Source organism: Balaenoptera musculus, chromosome 8 (assembly GCF_009873245.2).
Source record: "Balaenoptera musculus isolate JJ_BM4_2016_0621 chromosome 8, mBalMus1.pri.v3, whole genome shotgun sequence".
Taxonomy (NCBI): Eukaryota; Metazoa; Chordata; class Mammalia; order Artiodactyla; family Balaenopteridae; genus Balaenoptera; species Balaenoptera musculus.
Window position 1 is genome coordinate 30,801,647 of NC_045792.1, and position 16,893 is coordinate 30,818,539.

Sequence of the window (16,893 nt, forward strand, 5' to 3'; positions counted from 1 at the left end):
CATATTTTGCAGTTCCTCCCATCAAGAGGCAGTCTACTTCCCAAGCCCTTGAATCTGAGCTGACCTTGTCACTTGCTTCAACCAACAGAATGTAGGAGAAGTGACATTATGTAATGGCCTCAGAGGCTTTGCAGCTTCTGCCTTCATCCCCCTAGAAGGCTCCCACCAACACGCAAGGAAACCTCCGTGCCCAACTGGGCAGCCACCTACAAGCCAAGAGAACAAGCCTCAGAATGAAACCACCTTGACCTTAGACTCCACAGCCTCCACAACTGTGAGATGTACTAGGTGGTAGTTTAAGCAATCCAGTCCATGGTTTTTTGTATGGCAGCCCAGTTTAGTAAGTCAAGCAGTAAGAGCAAATGACGTCCATGTGGCTTAATATAAAACAGCTGAAATCTTGATGGCCTAATATGTTGCTGTCAACTATACTCAATTCTTAATTACTAGCATTCCTGAAACTCCTAACATCCTTCCAAAACCATGTTCAACTGAGTTTTAGGTAAAGAATTCTGGCTGCTCTGTGTCCCATAGAAGTTTTATTAATAAATTTAAAATCTGAGTGTTTTAAAAGACACAATCTAGCTTATAATAGTGATAGGCAGAATATTATATTTGTTTTACAATTTATTTTAATAAAATTGATTAATATGCACTCAAATGTTTATTTGGGTTTGGTAATGTACAATGGACTAAATTATCTGATTCTCCTTGTCTAAAACAAATTCTAAAGCTTAATTTAAAAAATTCTCTAAATCTCTGAAAGAAAATGTTTCAGTCAGCAGCTTTCCTACCAACTTTAAAAAGTAAAACTTGTACCTTTTTACAGCATATTTTACTATTAATTCAATTTGTCCAGCAATAATATCAAGGAATGAAAAGGGTTTATATTCATTTTGCATAATTCTAATAAAGTTTACTTGGTAAACAAATAAACATTAAGCTAAACTTAAATGTACCAGAAAAATGAAAACAATCCCTTTTAACTAGCATTTCCTGACAAATAATATTGTCAAAAAGTAGCAAAAAAAAAAAAAAAATCTTAAATAGGCTGTAACATGAAAATAAACTTAAAAAATGCATACAGGATACAACTATATTTGACAATGTTCATGTAATGATGGTCTGTAATAGATGGTCTTCACTTTTAAAACTTTGTTTTTTCCCAAGCAGTGAATAAAGCCATGACATTTAGTGGTTTTTCAAGTGTTTTGATATTAGAATTGCTTTTTTTAAATGCCCAAGGTCAGAGTGCAGATTTAACCACAATTAATAACTTCATTTTGATGAAAGTAAATGCACATATATAGACTGTATAATATATTATATTAGAATACATTAACATTACATAATACATTAGATGCAAACATAATTCAAGGTGGGAAGGGCAAGCTCTTTGGCTGTTACCAGAAAATCTTTTTGCAGCTGTCTTTGTTTCCCCACCTCCTATGCCCCCACATTCATTGAGCTGAAAATGCTAATTCTATACGCATAACTTGAGTACTGTCTCTTCGAGGTCCCACTGCCACCACCTCACTACTTCTCCCCTGAATTCCCATAGTAATCTACTCACTGGTATCATTTTTACACCTACATAATTTTATTTCTTATTCATTTAATTCTAAAGCCGTTAAATATTCCCTGTCCATGGAACAAATCTGTAACCCTAAAGTAGAACTATGATTCATTTATACCCTGAAAATAAGCAATTATCTTTCTTTTTAAAAAAATTAATTAATTTATTTATTTATTTTTGGCTGTGTTGGGTCTTTGTTGCTGCACGCGGGCTTTCTCTAGTTGTGGCAAGTGCGGACTACTCTTCGTTGCGTTGCGAGGGCTTCTCATTGCGGTGGCTTCTCTTGTTGCGGAGCACGGGCTCTAGGCACGCGGGCTCAGTAGTTGTGGCTCGCAGGCTCCAGAGTGCAGGCTCAGTAGTTGTGGCGCACGGGCTTAGTCGCTCCGCGGCATGTGGGATCTTCTCAGACCAGGGATCGAACCTGTGTCCCCGTCACTGGCAGGCAGATTCTTAACCACTGCGCCACCAGGGAAGTCCCACAATTATCTTAATAGTTGTAGTTATTTGAGTTTAAGAATAATCTCAAACTTACAAAATTAACTTTAAAAGTACACAAGTAAATACTCTAGCATCTTTTTAGCATGGAGTTACACAGCAATAATAATTAAGCAGGGACTATAGGCATTAATCAGGGTGACTATCAACCAATAGACCGAAATAAATGAGCAGACTGAGGGACACCATCTACCAATAAATACATCAAGAGCTACATACACAAGGCTGAACAGAGAAGGCAAAATCTATCTTTATTGAGCTTATAGTTAGCCTCCACAGCTTCTCCATTGAGAGATCGTTAGCAATGAAAAGGTAAACAAGATGACTTGCAAATGAATGGTGTCTTGAGATCCACCTGGTCTACCAAGACTGCTATATTACTAATTTTGTCCCAACTCTATGGAGGGGAACCCAGTGAACACTTAAACAATGCCTGCTACATAAAACCAAGAGGTTAAGTGTTTATGAAGAGACCACTAAGCACATATACTGAATTCAAAGAAGATAACTAAGAATAGCAGGGTGAAAGAAACCACAGCCATGTCAATGTAAGTGACCCAACACACATCACCCAGAACCAAGTGGGTCTTTTTTGAGCAAAATCACCCTGTGTTTGAGGGAGTAGAGGGAGCTGGGCAAATTCTTATCTGTAGTGTGATGGGCATTAACTGAAAACTGAAGAATAGACAGGTACACAAAGGGCATGCTTTGTCTTCTGTGTTTGAAGGACAATATTGTGTTTGAGGACAATAATGTTAATTTCACATATCACTGTCTAGAAACAGTGATTATTGTATCACCCACAAGAAGAGATCTGTACCAGTCTTAACAGGAAAGTCTGCACACCCTCCGGCTGGGAGGGGTTAACAGTGATCCTATTACATCATCTGGAGCTCATCCAGACTACATGATTTCAGAAACATAACCTGTATCAGTCTGAACATGTGTAGAGGAAAAACAGAAACATCTGTATTTTGGCCAACTTTTCCCCAGATTTTTTTTTTTTCCATCTTAGAAAAAAAAAAAAGTTATCCAGGAGAGCTTGGTAAATTTTAACTGTGACCCTATCACTGGTAAGGATTAGTTTCAGGCAAGGTCTCAGAAATCTCATTTAGCTCATTTCTAACATTAGTACTTTGCTATTTTAACACACTTCTTTACTTATTTAACTAAGTTGCGTTAATTCTGTTCCATTCCTCTACCCCATTCAACTTAATACCTTTTACAACCCCCAGGTATCTGCCTTTTCAGTATCATTTAGCACTCTTCTCTGATGTTAAGAGTGTTCTGGTCTGATTATGCATTGGTCAATTAAGATTTTATGCAGATTTTAAAAGGTTTGCTTCCTCTTTTTCTATAAAAAAATTTCCATATGTAACTGCTTTTTAACTACTCAAGGAAGAGATTGCTGGAAAAGTGGATCTGAAGAAATTTCACTTGAGATCAACAACAAAGGGTCCTAACACATCTCTGTTACTACCTATGGTGAATCCATTTTAACCTAAACCCAGTTTTCGTAAAATTCTAACTACTTACATCTCCATGGTTAGTTTATATGTAAAAAATACTCCATTACTATTACTTTATGACATCTACAAATGGCCTATTGAAGACAGCACAGGCTACTTTTCTGAGCTATCAAAAGAGCACCTGCTAGGGAAAGCAACAACCTAAACTAAGATAAAACCAAGTTATACACCTCTGGGGGTTAACCTACATAAGTATACCAATAACTATTTAATGAACTTAGATATGCATAAATATTTTCTTTATCCTACCATCTATATTGATGAAAACCAGCTGAAAGGAAGGAATGAAAGAAAACAGATGCACTGATTTCATAAGGCTATTTTACTTTAAAGCCCATTAAGAAAATCTAACACATAAAGATTTAAAGTAGCAAAACTGATGCTGAAGACCAATGTCACTGAAGTAATCATTTGCCTGGTAAAAGCATTTATTTAAGTACTGATTGAAAAGTGATCCTCTAGGGACTTCCCTAGTGATCCCCTGGCTAAGACTCCGTGCTCCCAATGCAGGGGGCCCAGGGTTTGATCCCTGGTCAGGAAACTAGATCCCACATGCCTCTACTAAGAGTTGACACACTGCAAGTAAGAGTTCACACACCACAACTAAGACCCAGCACAGCCAAATAAATAAACAAACAATAAATAAATGTTTAAAAAAAAAACACTAGTTAAAAAAAAGTGATCCTGTAATATTTAAGTCAAATAATATGAAATTTTCAGTAGTTACTGTTTGGGGCTTAGAAAACTGGCAACTTTATACAGTCAACCTAATAACTGCAAAATTGGATTCACAAAAATCAAGCCTACATAGAACTTTTTAAAACCTATTGCACACCCCCTCCCTGACCTAAGCAGGAAATGGGAAATTTATGTTCCAGAGAAGTAGACTAAGAGGATCTGGATTCACATACCTGGCACAGCCAAGAGCAAGGATGAAACCCCACACTCTCAACCCTAAAACACTGGCTCTCCATCTTAAAACCCATTACCACCAGCAATGCTCTCTAGAGAGTGGACTGACAGATTTTTTTTTTTTTAAGTATTTGTTTATTTATTTATTTATGGCTGTGTTGGGTCTTCGTTTCTGTGCGAGGGCTTTCTCTAGTTGTGGCAAGCGGGGGCCACTCTTCATCGTGGTGCGCGGGCCTCTCACTATCTCGGCCTCTCTTGTTACGGAGCACAGGCTCCAGACGCGCAGGCTCAGTAATTGTGGCTCACGGGCCCAGGTGCTCCGCAGCACATGGGATCACCAGGGCTCGAACCCGTGTCCCCTGCATTGGCAGGCAGATTCTCAACCACTGCGCCACCAGGGAAGCTCCGGACTGACAGATTTTTATCTGGAGAAACTGACCACTACACGAGAACCTAACAAAGATAATGACATTTAGGGCCTCCCACAACTTCAAGGCCTGGTTGGTTCCTGTTATATTACTCTCCAGTGAAGCCTACTTAAGACATTGAAAGCAGAAAAAATTTAAAAAGAAACACCCACTATAATATCCTTAGAGAGATATTATATTACTACATCCATGAAATAAGAACAGCATGTTATTAAAAATAACAAAGGAACAATGACTCAGAAAAGATTCCCTGGAAATTAAGAATGATAAATACCTTTCTGGAGGGAAAAAAAAAACTGAAAAATTAAAAGCTAAAGTTGAAGGAATCTCCCAGAAAGCATAACAAAAGGCAGGAAAGATAAGAAAATTCAAGAGTTATTCTGACAAGCAGGAATTCCAGGAACAGCGAAGAGATTAAAAAGACTGGAAGAAATTATCTGGGAACTAATAAAAGAAATCTTTCCTAGGACCAAAGGACAGTTAGGGCAACTATACTGCAAAACTTTAAAGGGCACCACTCACATTGAAGACTGAGTTTCCAAACAATGTAATCTTTACAATGAATTTTAAAAAGGTACATATGAAAGCGTATCATGAAATTTAAGACCCCACACACACACACACAACCAAAGAGAAAGAAAAAAAAAACCCAAAAAACTAAAATCCCCAAGGGAAGCAAATTGGGTTTAGCTGTTCAATAAGAAGCTAGAATAAAATGGAGCATTGCCTTCAAAACTCTACGGGAAAATAACTTAACCTTGAATTCTACAACCAAACTGCCATCAAATGCCAACAGATAAAGGTATTTTTAGACATAAAAGATCTCAACATAGTTACCTACCATGCACCCTTTTTCTCAGCAAATTCCTGAGGAATAAGCCAACTCTAAGAGTGAGCAAATCAAAAAAGAAAAATGGTAAATAGGATATCCAACCAAGAAGAGTGATGCAGGGACTCACCAGGATGAGAGTGAAGGGAAGTCTCACAGTAAGACAACTCTGAAGCAAGTTAAGAGCAACCAATCTAGCCCAGAGCAGGAAGACAAAGGACTAAGGGATGTCTGCAAGGGGCCAAAAAAGTAACAGAAATACAAATGAAAAAATGAGGCAATTAATAATTCCAAGAAAATATCAAAGTTGTTCAGAAAATCATATTATCAATACATTATACAACTCAGCTGCAGGCGAGTCATAACAATGTAAGAATACTTAGCAAAAAGTTATAGTAATTATACTGGAAAGATTAAGGAAAGGAGGATTTTAGAGGGTGCAGAAAAAATTTTAAATGGTAGTGTAGCATGTTCTATAAATATGGAATTTTTAAAAGGGGGGAAAATCTCAAAGGAGTTGGAAATGTTTGCCTCTGGAGAATGCAAGCCAGAGATAAAGAAAAGTGAGTCAAAACTGCTCTTTTTCTTTATAACCCTAATAGCACTAAAGGATTTTCTGAATCTATGTATATGTTACTCCCCTAAAATTAAATTTCAAAATATATGTTTATAGATAAGACTATATAAACAAGTATGTTCAACCACCTCTCCTTGGCAGAAGAATCTAGGTGCTTCCTCCCAAACTTTCTCCTTTCCTGAATTTTCCAATTCTCTCTAATGAACATGTGTTACTTTTGTAATTAAAAAAATACACCTTATTAAAAATCCACAAAATCAGATACATGGAGAAAGAAGCGAAGGAAGGAAGAACTTTTATAAATATAAAACAAAAGAACCCCACACTCATGCTTGTTCAGAAAAAAAAATCCACCTCTTACCCCCATCTCCTAGATTATAGGGTTTAGCTCCTTCCCAAAACCCTGCTTCATACTACAGTCACTTCAGGATATGTGAGAAGTTAAATTTCAAAGAACTTCCTAAATCCACATTCAATTGTGTGAAAGCACAAAGTAGCACTCTGATGAAAGCCATTTTTACTCTGAAGCCCAGATCAACTAGTCTATAGTAAGTTTTCCTGCATGTATCAAAAAGGTCATTCTCTAAAATGTATATTTACTGGTTAAAGAAAGACCTTACTTTAAAAATAACCAAAAATCTCCTCACCTTGGGTTAAGTAAGAAATTGCAAGAGGAAGAAAGGAGCTTTTAACAAAATGTACCCTCACCACCCCCAAAGCAAGACCCAGCTGAAAAATCTGAAAAGTCTATTGACTAACACTATCCTGTGAAGAAAAAAAGAAGCACACTAAAGTGAAAATACGCAAGTAACAGCACTAACCACAAATAAAGCATTGAAAATATTTGGTGGAGGAAAACAGCAATATTTTAAATAGATACGCCTATTTGCATTATTTTGTTAATTTGCAACATTATTCAGAGAAACAACATCTTATTATTTGATGTGTTAAAGATTATGATTCTTCTCATGCTAAAAGCCAAATAAGGATTAAACTACTGACCACTTTTGTGTAAAATATTAAAGAGAAGGGAAAAAAAAAAGACCATTGTGATTTATACCAAACTTCTTTTGTTTGCTTTTAGAAGGGGTCAAGCCCTACGCAAATAGAAGTGCTTCCACGGTAGCAGTACTTGTTCCCAGGAAACTTGGTGCTACAGTACTTGAGCAGAACCACGAAGCAATTCTTCTTCATAAACACAGCAATGTCCCTTTCGTGGCTTGAAGTTCCGATCAATCCTCGAATAAGAAGCCTTTCTTGTAAAAAGTGCATCACTTAGTAACCATAGTTATTGAACCACACAGCTCTTTAAGACCTTCCTTTATACAATGCTACTCAACTATTATTAAACTTTCAAGTCATAATTAATGGCTAAATTATGCTATTACTGAAGGTAGCAAATTAAGTTTGAATAATCTTAAATCTTAACTGATTTTTAAAACAACTTCACTTTGATTTGCCCTAAGCCTAAACTTCACTACATATCTTGACAACTAAAAGGTTAGGTTTAGAGTTTACCTCTTCCCAAAAGTCTTAAGGTAAAATACATTTCAGAGTCATACTAGCATTACTATTTGGGGATGCTAATTTACATTATTTTTCCAACTATAATGTAAAACATATTTTTCTACATTACTAATGAAGACTGATCTCAGGGTTTCAAAAACTTTTTAAAGTTTCAACTATTTGAATATTACCTAGGCTTTTTCTTAATAGTTAACATGAAGCTTTGGGGGAGAAATATGTTTTCAATGTTACTTTTTAAAGAAACTTTGCCTACCATCTTGCAGCTAATTGAGTTTGCTGAAATTAAACATCTAGTTTGATAAAGGTTAAGTACTTTTTTAGTTCACTCTAAAAATACTCATTATTTCCCCCAGGAAATAAACTAATCTCTATGTTCTATTTACTGTCACATCCGCTATCTTCCAACTGTTTTGTTTTTTCTTTTCTACCACCGTATCCAACAGTTTCGCCAGCGTTTTTCTACCTAAATCACTGTGGCACCATGGGCCGTTCTTCCCCGGGGTGCCCACCCACCGAGCAGAAGCAAGCATTTTTTCCGAGAGCTGAGGGCATACTTTTATCTTCTTTCTCCACTCAGGCTCAATCAGCAAGATAAATGGGCAGGGACAGTCCTTCCCTCAAATAGGGAAATACTCTGCTTTCAGATTTTTAAAACTGAAGTATAATTGACTTACAATATTATATTAGGGAAATGTTTTGTGATTGCAATTTTAACTGTTTATGTTTTTTTTTTTTTCTTTTGGCAGCTTAATCAACAGTTAAGGGCAATATTACAAGCCTTTCATTTTTAAAGGGGAATCATTTGGGTTACATTTGATATAGCAAGAAACCAAAAAAAAGAACAGCCTTACTCTCAATGAAACTGTTCCTTTTTAAAACATCTAATCTTTATTACAGTAACAATGTACACTGTATATGTTCATAGTCTTCTGCTGGGCAAGTGTTTGGGAGAAGAAGCAAGACCAAATTACTATAACAAGAAACAGTTTAATTCATCTCCTTTAATTGATACATGTCTGAAGTAGCTTTAATTAGGGCAGTGGAGCATTCATTTCTGAAACAAGATACATGGTCAAAAAAAAAAGAATCAAACCATTTGTAGCAATTAATAACACCTGCAAGGTAAGTTCATTTAATGTTGGAATATTGGCTAAGTTATATGCTGCGGAATGCAAAAAATCTCTGAAAAAAATACCTTTTTAAACTGTGAATCAAGATACTCAATATAACTTTTAATAAAATCCCAGCCACAAGAAACCTTGAATCTTCAAGGATTAAAAACACTGAGGCCAGTTATTCAGAAAATGATAGATAATAGAAATGAAACAAAAATGACTTCTTAAAAATTAGAAGATTATTAAAAATGCAAATCTCCACACTTTTAAAATCACTGGATGAGATTTCTTAAATCAAATTATAAGGTCCTATATGGTACATTTTACACAAGAAGTTCTTTGTATGTGGTAATAGTTACAAGGCATCAGAGTCAATAAAATAAATCTGAGAAGTAAGACCACTCCTTGTAACCAGAAATATTATAGAATACTAATTCAGGAAGTTATTCAGCAGCTTATAAAGAAATAGGAAGTTGTTGACCAACTACTTGAAGAACTATTTCCTGTAGGAAAACTATAAGACAGATGAAGAAAGCAATAATTCTCAGAGCAATAAAAGAATTCTTTTAAAATAAAGCTCAATACACAATGTTGAAGAAATTAGTTTTAAACGTAAATTCAGTAGAACAAATATATCCAATATACAGACTAAGCTTTTTAAAAATACTTCACAATCATACCAGAACTTGAATATGTGTCATTGATAAATGTAGCCAGTACCATACTTCCTCCTTATCACTTGCCAACCTAAGGTACAAGTCTTCCTCAGAAAATCTCACTGACCTAGGCAGGGCTTTAAAAATCCCAATAGTTGCCTACCTATAATCCTTCAGTAATTATGCTGCCTTGAAACAATAGGATGGGCCAACTGACTTCAAAGTCATTCATCTAAGGTCACAAGACAACAACTAGTTGTTTCTCTACATTTCCCGACATGTACCAAATAATCCATGATTTTGCCTGCTTTTACTGACCAAGATCCATCTAACAGGGAAAACATTTCTATTCCTGAAGGTTTGATACGAGAAAATTATTCCATGGAGTCAAAAAACTTCATGTTTCTCATATAATAAATCTAATTTTACTTCCATATGAGAGTCCCTCAAAAATCTTCAATAATCATCATGTTTATCTCTCTTCTTCCCAGTTTTTCATTTCCATGGTAACCATTACCCATATGGCATAATTTTCGTATCATTTTGCCCTGGTTTCCCTTTGCTACAGGCTCACTTGAGCGGGGTGCTTGGGGTGGTGTGGTGTGTGTGTGTGTATACCCTTCATTAATCCATCTTTGAGAGAAACACTTCTCAAAGGAAGAACCCCTGGAAACTAAAAAATAAAGTATAGAACATTTCAGGTCAAAACAGAAAGATCATTCTAAATTATAAAAACGTAGGCCCATGTCACCTAGAAGCAATTATTACAAGATACAAAAGACTAAAAGAGGAGCATAAGTGTTGTTCTTTAATCATAGACTTTTAGCTATAACATCAACCAAAGAAGAGAGGCAAGCCAGCTATTAAGCTGTTTAAAAATCTCCCCAGGTCAGCATGTGACCCAGCAGGCAGAGGTTCAAAAAAGTACAGCCTTTCTTTTTCCTAACAACCTGGTTTGTTTCCACTCCTTTCCCTTCAAGACACATCCCTCACAGCTAGTAGCTCTTTCAATCATTTACTCTGGATGTCTGCTTGAGAACAAATAATCTTGCTCATGCAGATGAGTCTGCCAGACTTGTGTGTACTTTCCAGTCTCAGGCCCTTTATTGTTCTGGTTGAAACCTGACCCTTTGAAATGGATACCAGGACACCAGAAAACGAATTTAAAATAGAAGAAAAAAGTTGTAGGAAAAGGCGCAAAAAACTGCAGAAACTTTTTAAGATCAAACTTTTTCCTCTGCTCTTCTAAATAAGCTTGTATCTTACACTGCAAAGTAACAATCTGCCCCGAAAGACAATCAATATAAAACACTAAGACACACAACAAAACAGTATCATTATTGTATTATCTGATCTAATGAATAAATGTTACATTTCCCTTAGGAGTAGACTGTCAGGACAGATCTCAATCAAAACTTGGACTGTTTTTTACTTTATTATCTCAACGTGATTAAACAGTACTAAGTAAGCAACTTTTTGAAAACATCAATTTCAGTCTATAATAATTACTTTTAGGAAACATTTTGTATATATTTATTCCAAACACACCAAATAAAAATATTAAGGTCCTACCTATAATTTCAAAGCAAGAAGGGACAAAATTCTATTTTGATCTTTTCAGCTTCAATGAAATTTTGCCATTTTTTTTAAACACACAAAAAATAAGGCTGATAAAAACAAATAACCCAATGGCTTTGTTTTTGTTTTCCCAGAGAAGAGAGATTCTGTTTTTGAAGACCTGCTAGCTCGAAGAAGTTTGCCACTGAGCTGTTTGCCACTGAGCTTGTATATCAAGCGGGAAAATTCATATTTCTCTTTACCCTTTGAGGGAAAAACAAACTGATAAATCACATCAAACTGCAGCTAAAGGGTCTGTCATCTCACAACCTAAAGTACTATAATATTAGACTCCCAGGAAATTCCTACTTATTTTTATAGTTCTTTTCTACCAGTAAAATGTCTATTTAAAAAGGTAAGTAGTACTGCACATATTTCATAAACCTATGCCAGCCCCAAAACTCTCACAATTTGAAATTCTTCATGGTATCCTTTCAGTTTTGAGCCAGGCTAGTTATAATAGGTTTGGCACAAACTCAAAATGAGAACATCCAAATTGCCACAAAATAAAAGATTACTAAAAGGTTATGAACCAGGAATCCATAAAGCTTTCAAAACATTACCTAAAGAAGGTATTTAGGTCATACTGAACTGAAAAAAAAAAAATTATGGAAGATATAACTGAGCTTGACATAAATATTAAGTAAAATATAAAAATAAATGAAAAAAATAAAAAATAAAAAATAAATGATGTTTTATATCTTGGTACCAGAAAATTATCTCCTACAATTATTTTCACTTACTTTAAGAAGTATCTCTGACCAGAAGATGTCTTTGCCATCTCCCAGCCCGCTGGCAGAGGTACGTCATCAGGTATCTCAAAAGAAGACTGTCTAAGGTGTTGAGCAGTGGGTGTAGCTGCTGGGCCAGAGACTACTCCCGTGGGTGTCAGTGTCCCAGGAGATACGGCTCCCAGCTGCAGGGAAGCTGGAGAGGAATGAGCTCGAACATGCTGTGGAGTCAGGGCCCCTGCAGTGCCTGCATCAGTACTGGCCTATTAGGAATAATAAAACAAAGATTTCTTAAAATTTGTTTTCAAAGAGAGTCCCTTTAGATTTCTTAGATATTTGGTTGCAATGAAATTCTAAATCCAAAGGCACATTTCAACATTTAATATTTGACATAGAAGAATATAGGTTTGCAGATGGATACTTTTAAACGCTTACGTGAAGGCCAAGGCAGTGTGGGTGCTTTACCAAGTTCTAAATATAAACAAAACCCAAGGAATATAACTATGGATTCTTTTTTTTTCTTTTTTTAAAACTAGGTTTTACATAGTTAATGTTTTTTCCAAGCCAAGCCCTAAACACACAACAGTTGTCATTTTTTTCTCACCATGGACAAATGTCATCAATAAAGCAACCATCAAAATTTATACAACTTTTAAGGAATACAAAAGATCCAGAAACATCCGAATATTCTTAAAAGCCTCCTAATGAATGAAATAAAAACCCAGCCATATATTTGAACCTAGATGATAAAGATGCCAACAATTCCATTACAATATAACTTAAGAATTTACAAACATATTTACAACTGTGTAGTAGCAGAAAAAATCCTGAACTCAGACCCTAAAGTTCTGGGTTCCAGTCCAAGCTGGCTAGTGTGACACTGAACAATATCATCATCTCTGAGCCTCAAGTTTTTCTCATTTGTTAAATAGCTTTTTTTATGATGGAAAAATGAGTATATGAATTTATATCCAATAACTTGTGAACAATAGTATTTACAACCCATATTTGTAGTATTCATAATCTAGTACAGTTATTTAAATTCCTTAACTGAAGAGTTAGGGTTTGATTATCAAAAAGTTAGAATTTCCTAGATTCATACAGGCAAGGAAGACTGAAAGCAATCAGCAGACGCATCTATGCCTTGATGTTAAATCATGTACATTCTGAGTTTCCAATCAGAATAAATTTGAATTAGGACTCAGCAGAAATAAAAGTCAAACTTATAGATGCACGACACTTGGTTAAAAAAGGCATTAAAACAAACAAAACTACAGTAGATTATGAACAGTATGAATCCATAAACTGCTGATATAAATTACTGTGCAATTATTTACTAGAAAAATAAATACACTTTTTAGTTGCAATTCTTTACGGCTTATAGATGCCACAAAATGGGGAATTCAATTTCCTATGGGTATTATACTTTCAAAACATATTAACTATAAGCATAATCGTGTAGACTGTGGGGTGCAATGCCAACACATTTTTACCCATAATGAGTACAGAAACTCATTTCCAGGGGTAAGAGAAAAAAGCATACCTAAGTCTACTTCTTACAAATTGAGGTATTTGGGGCAAGCTGCTAAATTGTTTTTCCTTCCTCTTCCTTAACCCAGGTTTTTGTCAGCAGGTTAAGTGAGTTTTTCTGAGTTCCAAAACCCCTTGGTCTGAGGCAGGAGAACACACCACAGGCCTGCTGCAAATAGGAGGGGCGATGGGAGTGGGGCGATAACTGTTCTTTCCACTCAAGTTACAGCCGAGTGGACTAACTACATCGCAGTATTTGGAAAACCAATTAACTTCTGGACAAAGTTCCTATGCTGAAGTTTAGCCTGAAGCAAGCTCTTTTTAAAAAAGGAAGGAAAGAAAGAAAAACCTACACTAACCAAATCTTCTGGGACCGGTCAGAATGTTAACACTTTCATAATAGTTTCACTTTAATGTTGGATCACGTTGACAAAATAATCGAACGTTGTGTATGTGGAACTGCCATGTTCATATCCTCAATAAGAATTAAAGAGCAATGGCGAGCCTCGAATTAGTCATCACTTCCCAAACATTAACTTCTAATCACAGTTGAACTAGGCAGGACTCGGCCTATGAGTCAACCTGCAGTGCGTTATCAAAGGCTTCTGTTAAAACCAAAGCACGGTAAAGCTCAACTCAGGTCCTGCGCAACGTGTAGATGTGGCTAATTTAAAAGCATTTCGGCAAACTGTAAATAATAGTCTCCAACTGGGAAGCCAACACGTGAACCAACTAAGTTTGATAAGAGTAAGCCTGCCCGACTTCCAAGGCGCTAGGTAAGGGCAGGAGTGAAAGCACTAACTCCATAAACAACTTCCAGGAAAGTCTGGATCCTGTATTCAGAAAGCGCCGGGGCCGCGAAGAAAATAAATGCTTTTGGGAGGGGGAGGGGGAGAAAGAGCGAGAAACTAAATGGACTGGTTCAACCCCCACCCCTAATCAACACTGGAAAACAAGAGAACAATTATTTGACTCCCCAGGAGACTGAAGTGGACCGAGAGGCCCCGAAGGAAAGGGGGCCCAGGGCTCAACTTCACAAACCCGGCCGCCGCTGGCAGCTCACCCACACACAGATGCCAGAGGCCCCCCTCCCCCTCCCCGGCCCCGCGGCGGCGGCGGAGGGAGCGAAGGTGCGGAGCGCGGAGGCGCGCGCATTGTGCAAGCCCACCGCGGCCCGGGCCCGACTCTCCCCACCCCCTTCCTTCCTCCCCACCTCCCCTGCCACTCCCGCCAACCTCCCGGGAACCCCAGGAAGAAAGAAAGGGAAGGGAAAAGCACGCCCCCCGGGGCTGCAACCGCAGAGAGAAACTACAAGGGGAAAAACAAATCTCGGCCCCGGACTCCGGGAGGAGTGGGGAGCCCGTAGCCGCGGCTGGCGGGCGCCTCCAGTCCCCCCGCCTCTCCGCGAGCCCCCATCCCCACCCCGCTAGCGCCCCCCGGAACCCCCCTCCGCGGCCAGGGCTCGCGGCCGCCGCTCCCGAGCGCCCCCGGGCCTGGGGTCCGCCCGACGGGAAAGTGGGGAGAGGGGCGGCCAGGTTACCTGTCGGGAGTGGGACTTGGGCTCTGGAGGCTTGAAGAAGGAGTCAGGCAGCTTCCGGAGCCTCATGGGCACAGTCTGGGGCACGTTGGCCGTCTTGGGGTTCATGACGGCGTTGAAAAGCGCCTCCAGGTCGGTCTCCGAGTCCCCCCGGACGTGCACGATCTGGTGCCCGGCGGGGGGGGCCTGCGGTGCCGCCTGGGACCCCGGGGGTGCCGGCTGCCCGGGCCCGGACGGCGGGCCCTGCCCCTGGGGGGGCTGCGCGGGCGGCTGCCCTTGGCCCTGGGGGGCTGGCTGAGGCGGCGGCTGCTGCTGCCCGGGATCCATGGTTTCTCCCTCCCCCGACGCGCACCCCGACCAGGCGGGCGAGGGCTACGCCCGGGCGCCCCGGCTCGACGGGCCGAGATGGGAGAACCGGCGAGGGCGGCGGGCCGGCGGCGCTGGGCGGCGGGAGCGGCGCTCGCCTTGCTCTCAGCGCCGGGGGGCTGCGCCGCGGCCCCGCATCCCCCGCCCCGGCGCCTCCGCCCCCGCCCTGCGCCCCGGCTCCACTGGTCTGGCGGCTGCGCTTCGGGAGGGGCTGCGAGAGACCCGGACCTGCGCGCCCGAGAACTTTTTTCCTTCACGCCCTTGACGGATGCTGGACAGCTAGTTGCCTTTCCCCTCCCCCTTTCTCTCTTATTTCCTTTTCTTGTTCCTTCCTTCCTCCCTTTCTTTTCCCCGGCGGCGGCTGCGCCCGACTGAGACAGAAACTCGCCTCAGACGCCAAAACTAAAGTTGAGAGAACTGCCCGCCCGAGCCGCTCGCGGCTCCGCCTCCTCCCGGCTCTTCCTTCCTCTGCGCGCCCGCCCGCACAGGATCCGCGGCCGGCCGCGGAGGGAAACTTTCCCCTGCAAGTTAACTACATTCCTGCAGACTCCCGGCCTCCAACGCCCCTCCCGGCCGCACGTGACCAGCCCGCCAGCGGGCCGGGCCTCCACAGTGCTTCACGGGGCTGGGGCCGGGGGGCGGCCGCGGCGGGGAGCGTGCCTGGCGATCCGCGCCGGGAGGGCGGCCGGCCCGACGACCAACGTTGGGTCTGGTCTGGGTCGGAGCTCTGATCTCTGCGGCGAACGCGGCCGCCCTTGGCCGCAGGAAGTCCTCCCTCCCAACCCGGCCCCTTCCCCGCCAGTTCTCGGGAAAGGCTGAAAGGCTTCCAGCTCGCCCCGCGATGCGAAACAGCCAAGGCTGAAAGAAGTCGGGAGGGGACGTGTAAATCCACTTAAACCCTCCCCGCGTTAGCCCGATTTGACCAACTGGAGTGTCAGTGTGGGCTCAAAGCCTCAAACTAGGTTGGATTTAAAATGGTACCCGTAACAGACATTGATTTTAATAAGGGTCCATTTTTTCTTAACATTAACTTGATTTTTTTCCACTCAATATTCAAAACCCACTTGAAAGGGATAAAAGATTTCTGTAATTTGAAGCTTTAAGACTAGATCTGTGACTCAGTGTGATTTACTAAATAACCAAAAATTGCCTTTTTTAAAAGTGAAAACTTTTTTAGTGCTCAGACTTGAAACATAGTCTTGAAAACCTCAACGGAAAAACTCAGTGTTTAACTTCGGTTACCAGCATTCCTCGGTGTACCTGTCTTTCATCCTTGGAGGGATGGGAGCCTACCTCTCTTTGTTATCGCTATGCCTGGCACAAGGGTGGATTCTGTGAAAGTTGACCGAATAAGAAATGAACGCACCTGGTTCTCTTTGTGGCAGTGTCATATATGCAAGGAGTCCACTTGAAATCACTCAAAAGCAATGAAAATTTGTTGGGGTTTTTTTGTTTGACGGCGCCTCTT

General features: G+C 40.1%; 1 protein-coding gene across 12 annotated transcripts in view; it reads right to left on the minus strand.

Annotated features, from left to right (window-relative positions):
* YAP1 (Yes1 associated transcriptional regulator) overlaps positions 1-15,779 on the minus strand; it is a 108,010-nt gene extending 92,231 nt beyond the window's left edge. For 3 of the 12 annotated variants that reach the window (XM_036859831.1, XM_036859829.1, XM_036859820.1), the window contains exons 1-2: positions 15,063-15,779; positions 12,005-12,255 (exon numbers count right to left, since the gene is read on the minus strand). In XM_036859831.1, coding sequence (XP_036715726.1) covers positions 12,005-12,255; positions 15,063-15,386 — 575 coding nt within the window. In that variant the 5' untranslated portion in view covers positions 15,387-15,779. The remainder of the gene's footprint in view (positions 1-12,004; positions 12,256-15,062) is intronic. The other 9 variants (XM_036859832.1, XM_036859821.1, XM_036859826.1 and 6 more) reach the window with 5 other exon arrangements.
* Positions 15,780-16,893: the final 1,114 nt, after the last annotated feature.